This window comes from Peromyscus leucopus, chromosome 5 (genome assembly GCF_004664715.2).
Source record: "Peromyscus leucopus breed LL Stock chromosome 5, UCI_PerLeu_2.1, whole genome shotgun sequence".
NCBI classification, from domain to species: domain Eukaryota; kingdom Metazoa; phylum Chordata; class Mammalia; order Rodentia; family Cricetidae; genus Peromyscus; species Peromyscus leucopus.
In genome coordinates, this window is record NC_051067.1 from 51,508,166 (window position 1) to 51,528,025 (window position 19,860).

A 19,860-nucleotide genomic window follows, 5' to 3' on the forward strand; every position below is an offset into this window, starting at 1 on the left:
TTAATAAATTTCTTACCGTTGATTTATATTTTTCTTATTTAACACATATTTTCTGCCTTTTCTAGTACTGAGTTTTATATTATCCCATTTTCCTTTCTCTTACCATGTCAATTATACTTTACTGTAATACTTTCTGCATGGTTGCCATTGAGTTAAAAACATACATTTATAATTAATCCAAGTAGACTTTGAACTCAAGTAATTATCACCTCATGAATGGTATAAGGACTTTATTACAAATTATTCCCCAAATCTTCATCCTGTCATTTGCATCACTGCTGTAATTCATTTTACTAATATGTGGCTATAATTACTTTATCTTTGTCTGTTAGGTCAATATAAAATTATTCTATCTTAATTGAAATAGAATTATATCTATTCCTCCCAATAGCGCTCTCTTCCATATCTCTGCTCTCAAGTTGATAGATTATTTTCTTTACTATTGCTACATTGTGTATACACAAATAATTATGTGTGTATATACACAAACAGACAGGTATAGCTCCTAAATCTATGCCTCAGGGAACAGGGGGTAGAAAGACTTTAAGAGCCAGGACAATAGGGAGTCTACTGTGAAACAGTCTCTCCTAGAAATGGCTACATAAACAATACCAGAACAGTAGCTATATCAATGTACATGTTAACATGGAAGGGGAAGTTTTTCACAGGACCTCACTCCTAGAGAAAGAACTGCAGGCAAGTAATGACTGCTGGGAGAAGGAAAATGAGCTGCCACAGGTATTAGATTTTATCAAATGTTGAGGATTAGGCTCTCCATATCCCTGCTTACATTATCCATTTGCAATTTTGGGCCAACAATTCTTTGATGAATCTAGGAAGAATCCTTAGTTTTCACTATGTTCAGTTTTTTTTTTTTTCTTATGAGGATAAGTTTGATAGTTTCTGAGTGCCTTACAACCTAACAACCGGGCCTGTATATTCTTGATTTCAGTTTACCTTCCTTATTTTCTCATTTCTTCTTTGTGTGGAATTAATTTTTCTTTTCTAATGTCCTAAGTCAAATGCTTTTTTCACTTTCAAGGACATCTCCTTTTCCTTAGCATTTGGCATTAATTACTGTAGTGGGTAGCCATTCCAGCTTTGGTCTGGAAGTTCCAACCCCCATTGAGGCTTCAGTAACTATCACGCCTACAAGGCGGGGCCAAGGGAGGGCCCTGAAGACCAGAGTTCGAAACGTGCAGCACTCTCTTCCTGCTGGGAGCCAGGAAGCTAGAGGTGGACCGAGGAGAGTTCTCCAGAGAACACCACCGGACTGCGCTACATCTTTCCCAGAACCCTCAACCTACCTATCCCTTCATTTGTAAGTTATGCCATTAAATAAATCTCCCTTTTAACTACGTGGAGTGGCCTTAATAATTTCACCAATATCTTTCCTCCTAAGTACTGTTTCCATTGAACCCTACAGATTTTAATTCTGCATCTTTTCTTCATATCTATAATCTAACAGGCATTTAATCTGTTTCTGCTTAGAGTTAGATCCATCCCAAACCTACCACTCTATCCTATATATTTCTGCTATATTCACTTTTCTAAAATCTCCTATGGACTAGGCATAGGTAACCAAATTAGTTTCACTTTCGTTAGTGTGGAGCCAATAAACATTTATGTTCTTTTAACTGCATCTTTTGCCTTTTCTTCAAAGAGTTCCCAGAACAATGCTACTGTGATAGATCACTTGGCAGGTATGGCAAAGTTCCTATATGCAGTGTGCACTATGGAAGCTGCTCATCTTAAAATGTTACTAGTTAGCCGGGCAGTGGTGGCGCACGCCTTTAATCCCAGCACTCGGGAGGCAGAGCCAGGCGGATCTCTGTGAGTTCGAGGCCAGCCTGGGCTACCAAGTGAGTCCCAGGAAAGGCGCAAAGCTACACAGAGAAACCCTGTCTCGAAAAGAAAAAAAATGTTACTAGTAAGGTAGAACAGAATTTTAAATTTAATTTAATCTTCATTCATTTAAAATTAACAGGTCTTATGTATATACTGACAACCCCACCGGGCAGGGCATTCCTCTACAGATGGATTGTCACCATTCTAGGAATAGTAAGTAAAAATCACAGACGAATTCAATGTTGCTATGTGAATTTTTGTCTAATAGCCCATAGTATTCTAACATAATAAGGAAATAAGCATATTTCTATTATAATCAATAATAGAAATTGAGTTGTTCAGAGAAAGCACAGGTCATGCCCTAAGAATCTCCATGAGTAAAACCAGCTGTTTTGAGAAAGAAAAACCTCCAACTAGAAAATTAAACTTCAGGATAAAAGTAGACATTACTCAAGGAAGCTCTTTGATAGCAGGGACTGTGTGTTGCTATAGGTTTGCCTCAGTCACAGTTCATAGCAAAGTGCTCAGTATACAAAATAATTTGTACATTTGTTGAAAGAAAGAATGAAAAAGAACAGAGGAGTAAGATACAAGTCTATCCCTAGAAACTAAGTATAGCTAAATTCACATCTTGAATTGGGTTGGGGTGGGAGAGAAAAAAAAAAAGCTTAAGAGGTAAATTTCAGCTGTGTGGTGGTGGTGCATGCCTTTAACACCAGCACTCGGGAGGCAGAGGCAGGTGGACTTTGAGGCCAGCCTGGTCTATAAAGCAAGTTCCAGGACAGCCAGGACTGTTGCACAAAGAAACCTTGTCTCGAAAAACCAAAAACAAACAAACAAACAAACAAAAAAACCCACCAAGACATAAATTTCAATACTAAAGTTTTTAGCTCATATCATTTCTCAACTTTTAAAAAAAAGTAACACTTGAAAAAAACCTGTGACAATAATTTCCAAACTCTAACTCAAAGAAGGCTTTTAATTCTTAACTATTGTAAAGCTTAAAATTAGTTAACTAATGGGTAATGTTCATATATGCAGTATTAAAAAATTTAAGAGGGGGGGGTTGGCTGGAGAGATGGCTCAGGAGTTGAGCACTGGCTGCTCTTCCAGAGGACCCAGGTTCAATTCCCAGAACCCACATGGAAGTCCAGTTCCAGGGGATCTGACACCTTCACAACAGTGCACATAAAGTACTTTAAAAAATTGTGTAGGGACCAATGAGATGTATCAGTAGATCAAAGTGTTTGTTGCCCAAGCCTGACAACCTGAGTTTGATATCCAGCACCCATGTAAATGTAAAAGGAAAGAACTTACTCTACAAACTTGTCTTCTGACCACCACATAAAATCCAACACACTAATCATATAAACTAAGATAAACAGCTGTTTTTAAACCCCAAACTTTACAAGCACAGAATCCATTTGTTGCCACCATACATCATCACATGTATGAAGTTTCTGGGAAAATAAAACAAAACAAACAAACCCTACTGTCTACTCTATGAGAATGAGAATTTTTTAAGTAGCATATTAGTATCATTCTGAAAACACAAGAACCTCGTGGATCTCCCCAGAAGGATGGAGGGCATTCTAGAGTAGCCAGCTCTGTTCCAGACTGGATTACAAAGGAGACTAGCACTGAGAACAGAGTGCCTAATCTCATTAGCAAAGCAAAAACAATCCCATGGTTTTTCAAGCCATATCCGAGCCCATTCTAAGCACATTACAAAACAGTATCTTGCATTTGACTTTTAATATTGTTCATTGTCATGGTCTTTTTTTTTTTTTTAATAACATGTAAACTTAAACATCAAGGTTTTCTCTTGTGAAGTTTCTGATTATGCAAATAGGATATTGAACATAACTAGAAATGAAGCTCTCACTTAGACCTCATAAAGGTAGTAAAGTACCTAATACAGTGTCTGACACAATATATTCTGTGCCCAATAAATGCCTTTATAGTCATTTATTTTCCAAATTTAGTAACTTAAAAAGAATAGAAAAAAGGGTATATCTTAAAAGGGGTACATACTATTATAAAGAATTATAGCTAGAAATAGTGATTCATACTTGAAATTTCAACACTTGTGAACCTGAGGCAAGACTGACACAATTTTGAAGCCAAGTTAACTGACAATAAACTAAAATGTTAGCATCTCTGAGTCTCTTGATGTGAATTGCAATTCCTTTCTCTGCTTCCATTACCACAGGATATTACTTCACTTTGATTGGGGTTGCAGTAGTAAGTCAGCCATAGGGGGCTTGATGCTTTGCCATATTATATGAGTTCTTGGGAAGCCTGAGCTCAGGTATCAAGAATTAATGTAGGTTTGTGTATTTTGAAATGAAATAGAAAAATTATCACCAAGAGAAATTAAGTTTCCTACTATATAGCTAACTGAATTGATTGTTAATTAGTTCAATTATCTGTGAGGTAACAGAATTATTTCTTAAGTAACATAATTTGATCACTGAAGCAACTAAAGCAGCTTTACTGAAAGTGGTCAGAGACCTTCAGACCTCTTAGGGAGCTAGGAAGCTCTTTCCTTACAATCTTCCTTGTTAGCTCAAGAAAAATTAAATCTACTAGAATCTAGTAGAATAAAATGAACTATATTATCTCACCTCTTTTTAGGCTTTTATCTTTAAGATATGCATATCTATGTGTAGGTATGTGTATATGTGAATGCAGGTGCCTACAGAGTCCAGAAGAGGAGGTGAGGAAAAAAAAAGGGCAGTGGGAAGAGATGAATAAAAAACCTCCTAACAAAAGTCTTCTGTGTGCAAACTCACTGTTAAGGTAGCTTGGTTATCTCTGTTTACAAATAACAAATATTTAAAGAGGTAACAAATATTACTTTACCAAACATGAAAGAGTTGTTATGGATTGAGTGGGTATCCTAGAGCAGTGGTCCTCAACCTATGGGTCACAACCCCTTCGGAGACTGAATAACCCTTTCATGGGAGTCACATATCAGATATTCTGCATGTCAGATATTTACATTATGATTCGTAATAGTAGCAAAATTACAGTTATGAAGTAGCAAAGAAATAATTTTATGGTTGGGGGTCACCACAACATGAGGAACTGTATTAAAGAGTCGCAGCATTAGGAAGGTTGAGAACCACTGAACTAGAACATACACTGGTACATAAGCTAGAGCTTCACCTACGCCAAGTCCAAATGTCCTGAACTTGTGCCTCATAGCCAATGGGAAGGTGGACCCAATTCATTCACAGTAACAGACCCAAGTACAGTGAGTCTAGTGTCTCCATACAATTCCTTACCTGACCTATAACGTTCATCTCGAGAGCCTGAGGATCTTCGACGGTGGTATCGAGAGGCTGAGGAAGGAGTGACAGGTGCCCTTCGCTCTTGAGGCAAAGCTTGGTCCACTCCTGGATACAAGGTAAAACAGCAGAATGAGGGTGAGGCTGTTCTCAGCAGCTAAGCTAAGGAAACTTAGTTACAATAAATATTTACTTATTACATTCCTATGACCTATTAAACCAGGTGGTGGTGAGTCACTCTGCAGATCAACAGGAAGGTGGACATAAGCAAGGCTGAACCCTAGAGAAGTTCTAATTGTGGGCAGGCTACAGGCAAGTGTTCTTTCTTGTTATAGTGTCCACCAAAGCATGAAGTCCAAGACGTAGGATCAAATTATAATTTTTTTTAGAATAAACAGAAAGACCATAAATGCCCTGAGAAATTTTAAAATTACAGTTATCAATAAAGTCAACTTTAAAATAAACCTTATAAACTATTTGTATTTGGTAACTGGAAATGATCCATTTGTAGCATCAACTTTCAGCTTTTGTTATTCCCAATTACTAACTCTGGAAACTTGCTCCATTTAATGCTAAATAGATGAACAAGATGTACTTGAAAGTAGCTTTTATTAATTAACAAAAATGTTATGTTAAATTCAAAGACAAAAGCTGACCCCCATATCTGCTACTCAAACTATATATTAGACTGACATATCACAGTACCAAGGAATACAATATAGATGAAACTAAGTAGCATGGGAAAGAGTACATCTTTACAGTTCTGACATAAAGAAATTGCTCCCACTGAGTTCTAATAACAATCGTTGCTTCTTTAGAAAAGACCAGTGATAACTAGAAGACATAAAACATAAGCTATACTAAAAAGGAAAAAAAAAGTCTAGATTTCAGTAACAATTAGCTTTCATGATCCTATTTTAATAATCCTTATCATATGTCAAACTTATGAAGCCAAGTAGTTCTGCATTGGGCTGACATTTACATTTGGACTTATAGCCCTGATTTCTTTTTTCTGTTTTTTTTTTTAATTAATTTTTTTCCAGCACAATCACAGTTTCCCCTCCCTCCCTACTCTCCTCCCAGTCCCTCCCCTTAACCTCTCCTACCCTGGATATCCACTCTTCCTCCTTTCTCTTCAGAAAAGAGCAGGCTTCCCATGTATATCTGCCAGACATGGCATATCAAGCTGCAGTAAGAATAAGCACTTTCTCTCCTATTAAGGCTGGATGAGGCAACCCAGTAGGAAAAAAAGGGGTCCCCAAAGCAGGCAAAAGTCAGAGACAGCCCCTGCTCCCACTATTAGAAGTCCCACAAAAAGACCAAGCTACACAACTGTAACATATGCGTATCAGTCCCATGCAGGCTCCCTGATTGTTGATTCAGTCTTTGTGAACCCCTATGAGCCCAGGTTAGTTGATTCTGTGGGTTTTCTTGTGGTGTCCTTGACCCTTCTAGCTCCTACAATCCTCCCCTCCCGTTCTTCTGCAAAATTCCCCAAGTTCTGACTAATTTTGGCTGTGGGCTTCTCCATCTGTTTCCATCAGTTGCTGGGAGAAACATCACTGATGGCAATTGACAGGCCTGACTCTTAGACAGCCTGTAGGATTCTCTCCACTCACCATAGTTTCTACTACTTACAAGATCAGGATTATTGAGATGATGAAAAACCATAAAGTCATCAGAATATGATTGATATCTTCCCATCTTATCTGCTTTTTAATAATTCTGGGTCTAATATTTGTACCTTCCTACAATTGTCTTGTTTTCAATGTACCTATTTGCTGATACTTTTAAAATATTCCAACTGAAAACTAAAACAAACCTGATGGGGGAATGTCTTTTTGTATCTTGTGAAAGTATGTTGCTCTGATTGGTTGGTAAATAAAGCTGTTTGGCCAATGGTGAGGCAGAATAGGGTTAGGCAGGACATTCTAACTAGAGAGAAAGAAGTTGAAAGGCAGAACAGAGAGGACACTGCCAGCTGCTGCCATGAGAAGCAAGATGTAAAGATACTGGTAAGCCACGAGCCACGTGGCAAAGCATAGATTTAAAGAAATGTGTTAATTTAAGATGTAAGATCTAGCTAGTGAGAATCCTGAGCCAATAGGCCATACAGTTTGTAACTAATATAAGCCTCTGTGTGTTCATATGGGTCTGAGCAGATTCGGGACCGCAAGGACACGGGAGCTGAGTGGACACAGGAAAACTTTCAGTTACACAAACACTTCCCATACTTTTCCTCCCTTAGTCAAACATTCACAATCTAGTTCTTTTCCAGTTCACTTTTTTGCTTATTTGTTTTCATTGTTTACTTGGAGCCTCTTCCTCCTCTAACCTGGGTCACTAGACCTGCTGTGCCATTTAGGATCCCTTTCATCCTGGACTTGCTTTGGCTTTGCAGAATTTTAAGTCACTGGTTCCTTGAATTCATCCATGTCTTTTTTTCTCATATTTTAAAGAGGTAACTAAAGTAGCTTCCTCAGGAAAGATAAAAGAAAAATAACACATAGAAGTCTTGTGTGTCCCCAAGGTTGTCTTTCTACTATAACAGGGATAGGTCCTGGATATTCTAGGTGAAAATTATGTTTACTTTTTGCCTTTATTTCCATTATTTCCCCAAAGTTCATCATTATGATGCTATAATCATTACACTATCTCTTCTGTGACAACTTTCATAATTTCCTCTTTATTTTTACTTTAGGAGCTAATAGCTAGTTCTCTTCTTATGGCAGAACACTAATGGATCTCTTTCAGATAGATCTTTCATTTGGGTTGATTGAGACCTTGAGTGTTCTGCACCTTGAGAAAATGTCTCACTCTGTGGCTGAGATTGTTCTCAGGACAGTAGAGGTACTCTGACATAGTAACTTTGACTGCATGACTTGTCGGATTATGTTCAAACCTAGAGCCTTGTTAACTTTAATTCCTCAGAAGGTATACATGTCCATAAGGACTGAGCAGAGGTAGTTGCCATTTCCCATAGGTTGTTTCTTTCAGCTACTTGCTGAGTGATTCCCATGATGTCTACTTAGCATCTGAATGTACTGGCTTTCAATTTGCTAAGTGACTCCCCTACTTTACATACCATTGCTCTCATTCTCTTTACACACTGATTGGCATTTTGGAACAGCTCAAGGAGCAGCAGAGATAAACATACACTTTCAAGTTGTCAGGTTTACCAGCTGTAAATCTCTGTACTATTAATACTATTTTCCTGTCTAGTTCATGAATATAAGCCTCCTCAGAACTATTTTCACCCTTCACCTCTTCTCAGGATCCATAGTATACAAAGCCAAGACTACTGTCTGGTTTATTGATGAGCCTTCTATGGCTGTCATCAGTGAGGTAATTTTGCATACTTGCTCCCATGGATTGAAATGCAGTCTACTACAAATCTTTTAAAAGAGAAATTAATACAAATAGGCAGAACAGCTCTAACAGGTTGCCCATAACAAAATATACTTTAAAATATTATTTGAGTCAATATTTCATTCATTATATTTCATCTGACCTTGTTTCACCAAGATTTGAAATGGTATGTTCAAAGAGAAAAAAAAAATCAACAAATGAGTATGTAACTCTCTATAGAACTGACTCTGTCACCATAAAGTCACTTGCACACTCATTCTCTTTCTCTAGCACAAGGCAACTGGCCAATCCTTTCTGCTGAAGCAGATGAACCCTTAACAATACAAATATAAATAATTAGCAAAGCAGTTACAGTTCAGTGTTTAGCACTGGGGAAACTCAACCCTCACTGAAATATTTAGTTTAGGGAACTATGATTGAAGACCAGTTCTCAAAAAGCCACAGAGAGACCAGCATTCTCACAACAGGAAGCACAGTGAGAGTTAAGAGGCTAACATGGGCACTAGGAAAGAAGGCATTGTGAAACAAAAAGGGTGACAGTCCCCAAAATGTAACAGTCAGGAGTATGAAACCATTGATTCTCGTTCGATAAAACACAAGTGTCAATACTGAATTCCTTCTCCCACAATATTTATGAGGCAATTACATGCGATCCATATGCCAAGCATCAAGCCAGCTCCAGGACCCATAAGCATGAAGAGGCAGAACCACACAGATGAGGCAGATATGCATAGATAAGAGTTTACAACCTTAGATCCCATTTGGCTTAGAATCTTAGACTCACTCTTCCAACAACACACTTGACAACCTAGGTCTCTTACTTGCATGTATTATGCATACACACCCTCTTCTAATAATATAAGTAGCAATTTAAGACCCCCATCTTTATGGAGCTGTATTCACACCCCTCTCTGAACAGTGGAATAATTTTTCCTTAGTGATCATCAAACTTGGACAAATTCTAATTAAAATGCATTTCCAGTAATTTTAGTAGGAAAAGTGTGTGTGGGGGGGTGATTAGGCCTCAACTGTTTTTCTGTACCTACACAGTCAGGCAAACTGGGTCTTTAAAGTTAACTTTCCAGGAGAACCCCATATTTACGATCTTATATGCTTATGCATAATTGGATGTGCATATGATTTAAATCAGATGTTGTCAAACATAGTGGAATAATAGTTTTAATTCCAGCACTCAGGAGGCAGAGGCAGGTGGATTTCTGTGTGGTCGAGACCAACCTGATCTACACATAGTAAATTCCAAGCCAGCTAGGTCTACATGGTGAGACTTTGTGTGTCTGTCTGTCAGCCTGTTCCCTCGCATCATGCTGCATCATGAAAAGAGATAAACACAGTAAGCAAAGACTTATATAATCCAATTTGTAGATCAAAACAAAAAAACATCGATTACATACCAGGTAATCAAACTCTTCCTCTCCTTAAACAGCATAAAAGGCGGCCCCAAACAGTAATCAGTTCTTGAGCAGTTTCTTACCCTCTTGTAGTGTTTCTTTCCTTTTACGTATGATTCCTTTGCTTCAAATAGGTTCCTAGCTACTCTGTAGTCTTTGTGGGCTTTTATTTCATCCTTGAATAAAAGACCAAGAACCTGCATATCCCAGGCCCAGATACCACATGCCCTGATATCTGTGACCTTGGGCAAGTTCCTTAACCTTTCCTATGCCTGGCTTTCCATCTGTATTTGAAAACTAACAACAGGTAACACTTCAAATCACTTGCTTAAGTTCTGTTATTTAGCCATTTTGTTCTGTTATTTAGCTATTTTGTTGATGAGGTAATACAGAAAAAGAAGTGGAACTTATACATTGTGCAACATTTAGATCTAAGTTTTCTCTTCATTCAAAATTACCTCCCAGTGCTCAAAGACTCCTCTCCTCCAAGCACAAAGCATTCTGGATACCTCACTTTCTGACCCTGATGACCACAAATAGTGCTGTGGGATAGTCTGTATGTCAAATGCTCTGATGGGTCAATAAATAAAACACTGATTGGCCAGTGGCCAGGCAGGAAGTATAGGCGGGACTAACAGAGAGGAGAATTGAGAGAACAGGAAGGTGGGGGGAGACATTGCCAGCTGCCGCCATGTCAAGTAGCACGTGAAGATGCCGGTAAGCCACGAGCCACGTGGCAAGGTATAGATTTATAGAAATGGATTAATTTAAGATGTAAGAACTAGATAGCTAGAAGCCTGAGCCATTAGGCCAAACAGTGTGTAAGCAATATAAGTCTCTGTGTTTACTTGGTTGCGTCTGAGCGGCTGTGGGACTGGAGGGTGACAGAGATTTGTCCTGACTGTGGGCCAGGCAGGAAAACTCTAGCTACACAATAGCAAGTACCAAACTCATCCATCTGGAACAGAAGACACCTCCAACTGTAGCCCATCTTCCTCTCCAGCTGATCTTCCAAGTCAAATAGAAATTGTGATTCTTCCAAAGTTTTGCCTTGCCTCTCTAATTTCACCTCTTTAAACACCTCACCTACTCACCAGATTTGGAAATCTGAAGACAAAAGTAAGAAAAAGCAGAAGCATCATTAATTACTTGTCAATTATTTATGGATTGTCATTAAGTGATTCTCCAACAAAAATTTCTGTTATAGTTGTTATACCTAACCAATCTAACCATGACAGATTAGTAAACACTGTAGTGTCTTACATGTACATTGTACTCAGACAGATACTAGCCACCATGTTATCCCAAAGAATAAGGCACAGGTGGGCCACCCATCTGTCTCTCTAACTTGAGACTCAATAGGTTAGAGACCACAAGGCAGGAAAGAAAGCCTTGAGTTATTTAAGAGACTATATTGGGGGTGGGGGGAGAGGATTTCTAAATTTATATTATAAAAGAAATATACCAAAAATCTTTGTTTTCAAATACATTTTAAAATGTAAGATATATGAAGAATACTTCAAAAATATTATTTGTGATCAAGATTAGAAGACCTTGATCCAAACTGGTCTGAATACTTTGAACACTGAATACCTTGAATGAATTATTCTGCCTCTATATCTATGATTTCACATATGCCATGGAAAGCTTCAGTGGACAAAAACTTTCAAGTGTCCCCAGGGCATCCACTGTAGCTGACCTCTCCTGGCTTCTTCCCTGGCACTGACAATAAGCTCCTTGCTGGAGTTCCAAAGCTACCATAGGCTTTCACAAAATCTGTGAAATTGCTGGAGAATTTTCCTTATTTCCACACTGTCCAAAACTGTTTCTGAATCAAGTCCCACTGTCTTCTAGTGTCTCATTATAGTCTCTGGATCACACAGAAACCCCTATTTTTGAAGTAAGTGTAATTAAGGAATTACCCAGGAAGTAAAAAATACCTGTATGATTAGGTAAGGCATTTTCTACATTTGTTTTGTACTAACACAGAGGACACCACAAAATAGAAAATTGAGACTTTGTTCTGAGCACCTTAGTATCTAACTTACTATGCACACCTAATTCTTACATTACTTTACAGTTACTTCCATTTCATCTTTTACTAACACAGAGTTATTGTGTAATATCTTACATTTGTTTTGTAATCATTTTCCTATTACAGTATGTTGATGGGGGAATTCATGAACTAGCAAAATATGAATGATCTAAAGCCTGTGACAATTTGACACTTGAATTAAACTGCTATCCTGCATTATTTGTTTATTTTGTTGGTAGTGCTTAGAATTAAACCCAATGCCTCAGTGTGCTATGCAAGCAATCTACATCTCAACCATGTCCCCAGTCTCAGTCTGATTTTGTTCTACACTACTGGATAAAATAACAGTTTACTGTCAGGCCTAGGGCTTTGAGTTGTTCTTTTATGACTCAGATTTTTCAGAAGAAACTATGATCCAGTCCTAATTGGCACCATCTTTAGTGTTAGGTGGCTAAACTCAACTCAGTCTGAACCCTAAGATGCTAGCTGGGCATGGGTTTAGTGATGTTTTCTTTTTACTACTGATTCTCTGACAAGAAACCTAATTCATTAAATGCCATTAAAAATAATAGGATATTCAGCCAATCAAGCCAACAGACATGTGAATAGAATATATTAGAAAACAGAGCAGCAACCTATGCATGAATCATCAACAAAAGAGCTCACTTAGAACATAGGAGACTTGCCTTTGTTGATGAATGTCCTTTCCTCTCACCATTCAAGCTGGAATGATGAGTGCCTCTCTCCCTGCTTTTGGAGAGGTAACCTTGCATCTCACCTTCACCCTCCATAGACTCATGACACAACAGAATTCCTTAGCAAAGGGAATGTGCCTGTACAGGCCTGTGTGTCCTTCAGCCTGTGTTGAAGGAGGTCACATGTGCCACCAAACACAGCATCATTCATTGTCCAGAGACCAGTTGTATTTCAGTCATGAGGTTAAATTCCTCAGTCAGAATGAAACATAACCAAACTGTGTACTGAGGAAGCTCAGCAGTTGTCCACACAGATATTGAACCTAATAGTAACAGGCTCAGGCAAGCAGCCAGCCAGCTTTATTTTCTAGAGAAAATACTCAAGTGTCAACTGACTAACATTTATATCCTCAAAATCAAAGACCAAGCTTTTCGTTTTCCATGTACCCAAGATACAAAATTCACCAGCCTGAAAACTTTGCCAATCATGGACAACTTTTTCTATCATAATCTAGCAGAGCATCTGCAGCTAGATTTCAGATAAAGCCATCTCCATGTTGGACATGGACGGACACACACACACACACACACACACACACACACAAGCTGAGTCACTTCATGCAAAGGCATTCACATCAAAGCAACTATCTTCAGTGACAATATCAGATGCTGGGATTTACAAACCAAATTGTATAAAATAAATAGAAATCATTGAACTAGAATGAGCTATTGGTCCAAAATCAAGTAATCTTTTGCCATTTCTGTCACTGATTAGCATTAATGGGGCCAACTGACAATTAGATTAATCCAAATAAGAAATAAAAACAGAACTGTCACCATAGATAAGGGAAGCCTGGTGCAGAAGGCTTGTGCAAATCACTGTGCACACCTGAGCAGTGAATGCTTTTGGTACTAACCTTGGCTACAACATTGTTGAGAATACTCTATTACTGCTCTACTGGCAAGGCAACAATGGACAGCCCTGCTGATCCTCACTGGTATGACAGGAGTTTAGTGGACATAGGACAGGGAGGAAAGAATTTAGGGTCCAGGAGAAACCAGTCACTGCCTTGTTCTACCTCTTACTGCTATGTACAAAGTCTGGAAGTGGGTATACTTGCCTGCAAGTGGGTTGTGCTTACTGTGTGCAGGAGATGAGAGATCCTCAGTCAATTCATATCATACTATTGTGGGGTAAGGGACCGAATACCAAACTACAGCTGCCTGGAAGTATTACACAAATACATCATAATAAGACTGGGACTAGGATTGTCCTAACAAGAAGGACTAGGTGAAAAAATCCTTCAACAGTAGCATTTGAGTGATGATTAAATAAAACTTAGTACAGGCAAAATATACATCCCCAGGATTTCTAACATGGAAAACAGCATGGCCATCTGGGGAAGCCAAAACCAGGCAAGGGCTGCAGGAGGTACAATAGCTGGACATGATTATTAGACCTACTCTCCATGCAGGATTGCCTATGGTTTGCAGTAGTAACAGGTAGGGCCCATAAATTCTCACTAATAACAGACACTTTGCCACTGTGAACCTTAGGGAGTAGCAAAAAATACAAGAAATTTGCCAATTAGCTTTTATCAGTCCAATTCACATTATGTCTCAAACTAACTCAGTCACAGCCTTGAAGCTAGGCATGAATCCATCTGGCTGCTGAAGACAAAGGAAGATGAGGTTCAAACACTGATTCTGTAGAAACAGCTCCATGCCAAGAAACATTTCATGACTGCCATGTCATAAGTAACACCTAGTCAATATACATATTATAAGAAAGGAGGTGAGTATTTAGATTCGTGATAGTTTACTATTTACAGTAACATTGAAATTTTACTACTTTTGGTTACCAACTAAGTCTTCTAAATGTAGTAAAGACTCTCTATACAAGTCTACAATGTATTATAAAAACTCCTCTGAGAACAGTGCTACATAGCTGGCTTCATCATCTTTTTTTGTCACTTTGATCTGGTTTAGATGGCAACAAAGGATCATTTTGTAATCTGCACTTTCTTAGTAAAAAGTACAAGAGGAAGTGTCAAACAAGTTCCCTGAAGTAGTACCTTCTCTTATAAAATAATTTTCAACCTATTATCTCTACTCTTTAATTCTCATCTGTCTTCATAGTTTCTAGTACACTGTTCCCAATCTGAATTGAGGTGTGCACTCAGCATTGTGCTCAACCAAGAGAAGCTGTCTTCCCCAGCAAGTGCTTCATTACCATTCCTCTCACAGTGTTGATGTCCTGAGTAGCAGTGAAATCCTGTAGAAGAAACTGTGTCCTGAGCATTCTCACCAGGAAGGAACCACAGCCTGGACTCTACCTCCAGTATCTTAACTTCATCTTATGGCAATCTAATTCATAATCATGTGTCCCAAACACCTCAGAAATATTTTTGGAATACTTTCTGGGAAATCTTAACTTTTATCTGGTTAATTCAACTACAAGCTCCATACAGATCCTGTTGTGACAGAATGTCTTCCCAGATGGGCTGGTCAGGAAAGAGCTCCCAGCTTTAGAAACACCTGCTTTCCTTGATATCTTCCTAAGTCCTGATGACGAATGAGTCTTTCATGCAGTGGTAACTTTTCAGAAGGAGGTTCTCTATAAAATGCTTTTGCTAGGAAGGGTGGTAGTTTGAAAGAGAATGGCCCCCATAGGCTCATATATTTGAATGCTTAGTTACCATAGGCAGAACCTAGGACATGGACTCTTTGGGAAAGATTATGAGGTGTGACCTTGTTGGAGGAGGAGTATTATTGGGAGTGGGCTCCGAGGTTTCAAAATCTCATGCCAGGCTCTTTTTCCCCCTATACCCCTTCTTTGCTCACAGATCAGGGTGTAAATAAAGCTTTAAGCTACTGTTCCAGCACCATGCCAGTCTGCTTCCCATCATGATGATTATGGACTAACTCTCTAAAACTGTAAGCAAGCCCCCAATTAAATACTTTCTTTTAAGAGTTGCCTTGGCCATGATGTTTCTTCACAGCAATAGAACAGTAATTAACAAAGGAACTAAGTCCTCCATCCTAAAATGACAACCTCTCCCATATCACAGGAGGGCGGGATGGCACTCATGTTTGTGGAAAGGTGGCAGGACAAGGCAGAGAACAAACTCAAAACATCCAAATTTTTACATTCAGTTTTTATCACATTCCCCATCAGAAATTCTTAAATGGAATCTACAGCTAGGATCCAACTGGAGCTGGTAATCTACTCTCCAAACCTTGTCCATTTCAACAAGACTATGGTAACTGTCAACAAGGTCACTGGGAGGTCAAATAAAGACAAAGATGGGAAATAGATGAGATGTTCATTTCTAAATACTGAAGTTCACTTCAATATTTTTATGAGAGTTGTTTGTTGGAACCTCTCACACACTCAACAAGTGCTCTACTACTGCGCCATAAACTCAGCCTATTATTAGCATATAATTTTAAAACAATGCATTCTATCAGAGGTATAACCCAGAACATGCACCTATAAATACAGTTTACAAATACATATGCTCCTGTTTTAAATGTTCTTATTCTACTAAAGAGTACATAAGTCATCCTTCTGCTTCTTGAATTTCCTAAGTTCAAAAAAATGGTCCAAACCTTTTAGAAGGACCCTGACCTGAAAAACACCTACTCTAAGATAATGTTGGTCTTTCTATTGAAGAAACCTAACACTTTGATCCTTGATGATAGGAGTATGAGAGCATGTAGGTCTCAAAGTCTCTCCCTTGAGCCCATCTCAGGGCTCAAGATTTAATTACTCATCCTCTTCCTAGGTGTCTGGCTTTAAGACAAAACAGTGCAACAACTTTAAGGGGGGAAAATTCATCACTGGGCATGCATCCTTTCTTAAGGTCTTTGTACTGGAAGAGCCAGTTGACCACGAATTGTAGAGAGAACATTCCAAATTAGCAGCAAATGTGGAAAGGACCCCGATTCTGGGGCAGTCATTATCCATGCATGCAAATTCTGAGCCCAAGAAGCATGGTAGGTATTCTCTTGGGAGACGGAACCTCTGGTGCCTTCGGTGTCAGCCCTATACATGGGGAAAGGTTTCCAAAACTGTCCTTTTCCCTGGGGGCTGGTCTCTCTCAGGGATGCAGGGCTCACCGAAACGAAAGTAAAACAGAGGCCGATTCCCCGCTGCACTGGCCGCCCGCTCCCTGGCCGCAGCTTCTCGGATGTCGCACACCCCGATGTGGGCAGAGCGGAACGGTCTCCTCGGTACGCCTTCACCGGGCTGCAGTCTACACCGAACCACGGCAGCTCCATTCGCTGCTGTAACAAGTTGAAAAAAAACTAATTAATTCAGACTTTAGTTTTTTTTAAATTTGTTACAGCGCTGAGCAGAGCTGCCGACCCCATGCAGAAACAGCACACAGACCACCAAAGGCTCCACTTGGTGCAGAAACCCTCTGCCCCCAGCCAGACTCGGTCCAGTGAAGGCAACAGAACATCCCAGGTAAGTCAGTAACTGCTCCTTTTTCATTTTTACTTGGTATGCCAAATCAATATCCAACAGCGTCGTCAAATGAACGAAGTAGCCTTCCTCAAGGACAGGGTAGACACAGACATCAAGTGACCTGGCCTTTCTGACAATCACACAAGGGGAGGCTAAGGTGAAGAAATACCTTCCCCAACACTTGCCCTTAAACCATTTACCAGTTTATTTACTTTTTCTTCTTCCAAATAAAACTATGCTTCTTCCCTTCACAAGCCAGACCACAAGAAATCAGTCTCTCAGCTAACACACAGGACCACTTTTATACCAACTTCCTTAAAAATTGCAGGAAAAGACATAACAAGCAGAACTACAAGCACAGCAGACTCCTGATATTAAGTTCAGTAGCCATAGAGCTTTTTTGCCATGTTAATTCTATAATACTTGGGGGGTGGGGTCACATCCTAGAGGGAATAGAAATGGGGTTTATACACATCCACTTTTTTTTTTTATAAAGAAGCATATTTTTTTTTAAATGCTCATCTTTTTTTTAAGATTTATTTATTTATTATGTAATTACGTACACAGTGTTCTGTCTGCATGTATCCCTGCAGGCCAGAAGAGGGCACCAGATCTCATTACAGATGGCTGTGAGCCACCATGTGGGTGCTGGGAATTGAACTCAGAACCTCTGGAAGAGCAATCAGAGCTCCTAACCTCTGAGCCATCTCTCCAGACCCACACATCCACTTTTAAGCTTCTTAGTTTTGTTTCATCCATAGAAATTGCAGTTTCAGTTTTTACCTTTAACATGTGCGTTACTAGCCTTTTACCTTGAGGAAGGATATTGCTTGTATTCCCTTTGAGTTGATTCCCTTTGAACTGACACAGGGAATTCATGCTGGAATGCCAATGTAGCTCCATTTTCTTTTTCTTAAAATCTGTACAACCTAGCGCAAGTACAGAAATTCTCCAAAGCCACACATGACACAACAGTGGCAGGAAATATACCTTGTACTTTGCAAGTATAGGTAGCGTATATTCTACCACCATCTCTAAAAACACCAAACCTTTACAATCATATCCTCTGAGTCAGTCTACCACAATATTTTCTAGTGGTCAAATCTTGTATTAAGTTAAACCATAATCATTAGCAATAATTAACTCATCAAGTCAAAAATCATGTTTAAACCACAAATGCTCCTATTTTTATAATTACAGTGTTTCAAAGACAACAACAAATGAAATATCTATTAAATTTTATTAGGTATATTTATAGGAAAGTCACATATGCCTTCAATATTCATAAAATCTTTAAGTAATTATACAAGTGTGCACTCTTCAGGCAGTTTCCAGAGTGAGGGAAAAGCCTCTTTCAAATGTGGCTATTAACTTTTAAATTGAGACAGTTTATACTATTCAAGTTTTACATACTTGGAGGCTGGGGAAGGTAGGCTCCAATTAATTTTGACCTCTTCTTTTCATATCCCTTTTGTGTAATGTCACCTGTAAGAGAAGGGAAAAAAGAAAGCATTTAGGATAGTTTTAATGCATAGAGTTGGTCATTTAATGGAGTATGACAAATTTACCGACACTTGTAACTATGACTATCTTTGTTTGCTTTATAATTAGAGATTTATAAAGGAATTATTGTGTACCCCCCCAAAAAAAAAGAAAAAAGAAAATCATAGGCATTCTTGTTGTATACAAACTCATTTGCTCAATTACATGCTCATCTCTGGCCCTTTCTGGCTGGGTTTCCACCCTGAGTGTCCAAAATTAGATCTGTGCAATCTGTCTTCAGGTGCATCAAGCCTGCTTAATCTTCAGGTGCTCTCATTAACTTAATCAACAATGGTTGGACAACTGTCTGAGCTGGGAAGCTGGCAACACCATTACAAACAGGCATTGCCTTTCATTAATGAGATTTATTTTCTAATCAGACATGTCAGTCACAAGGACTTTAAACAGCTAAGGTGTTTTTTAAAAAACAAAACAAAAAACAACAACAGAAAGAAAGAAAGAAAGAAAGAAAGAAAGAAAGAAAGAAAGAAAGAGAGAGAAAGAAAGAAAGAGAGAAAGAAAAGAAAGAAAGAAAGAAAGAAAGAAAGAAAGAAAGAAAGAAAGAAAGAAAGAAAGGAAGGAAGAAAGGAAGGAAGAAAGACAGACTTAAGACAAAAGAAAGCATTAGATAAAACCAAGCAAAAGAACACAGGGCCCATGGAGATTTAAAAGACATTCATTGTTCAAAGAAGAATTCAAATGATAAAGTCAAAGATTCATACACAGAGGTCAAAGGAGGTCAGACCTTTCCCTAAGGGTTAGGTCACTAAGGACACAGGCAAAATAACATTATAGTCTTTCCTAACTGTAAGCTCCAAAACACAATGCTAATTTTGCCCTTCATTTTTAAAAAGAAAAAAAAAAGTGCACACATGTAGACATGTGCACAAGTGCACAAGCAGTCAAGCATATGCACCACATACTTGGTCCTTGAATTTGGAAGGGGTTATAAAATTGATATTGCCCTTCAATTTTTTTTAGCATGTTTCATATTTTCATTCCTTGCACTCTAACCTACCTCTTCAAAGAGAAAAAAGGATTTGAGCATCTATGAAAACAAAGCAAACCAAAGAGTAATACTTACTATGCATAGTCAAGTTGGTAAATTAGCTTATTCTAATGATACATGCTTAGTATTGCCATATGACCTTACAAATTTGAGGGCTGATTCTATTACTCAAAGCTGTTCTATACA

General features: G+C 38.6%; 1 protein-coding gene across 4 annotated transcripts in view; it reads right to left on the minus strand.

Annotated features, from left to right (window-relative positions):
* Dip2c (disco interacting protein 2 homolog C) overlaps positions 1–19,860 on the minus strand; it is a 408,405-nt gene that overhangs the window by 156,355 nt on the left and 232,190 nt on the right. For 2 of the 4 annotated variants that reach the window (XM_028859456.2, XM_028859459.2), the window contains exons 2-4: positions 18,537–18,608; positions 16,772–16,939; positions 5,139–5,249 (exon numbers count right to left, since the gene is read on the minus strand). In XM_028859456.2, the coding sequence (XP_028715289.1) occupies positions 5,139–5,249; positions 16,772–16,939; positions 18,537–18,608 (351 nt within the window). The remainder of the gene's footprint in view (positions 1–5,138; positions 5,250–16,771; positions 16,940–18,536; positions 18,609–19,860) is intronic. The other 2 variants (XM_028859474.2, XM_028859482.2) reach the window with 1 other exon arrangement.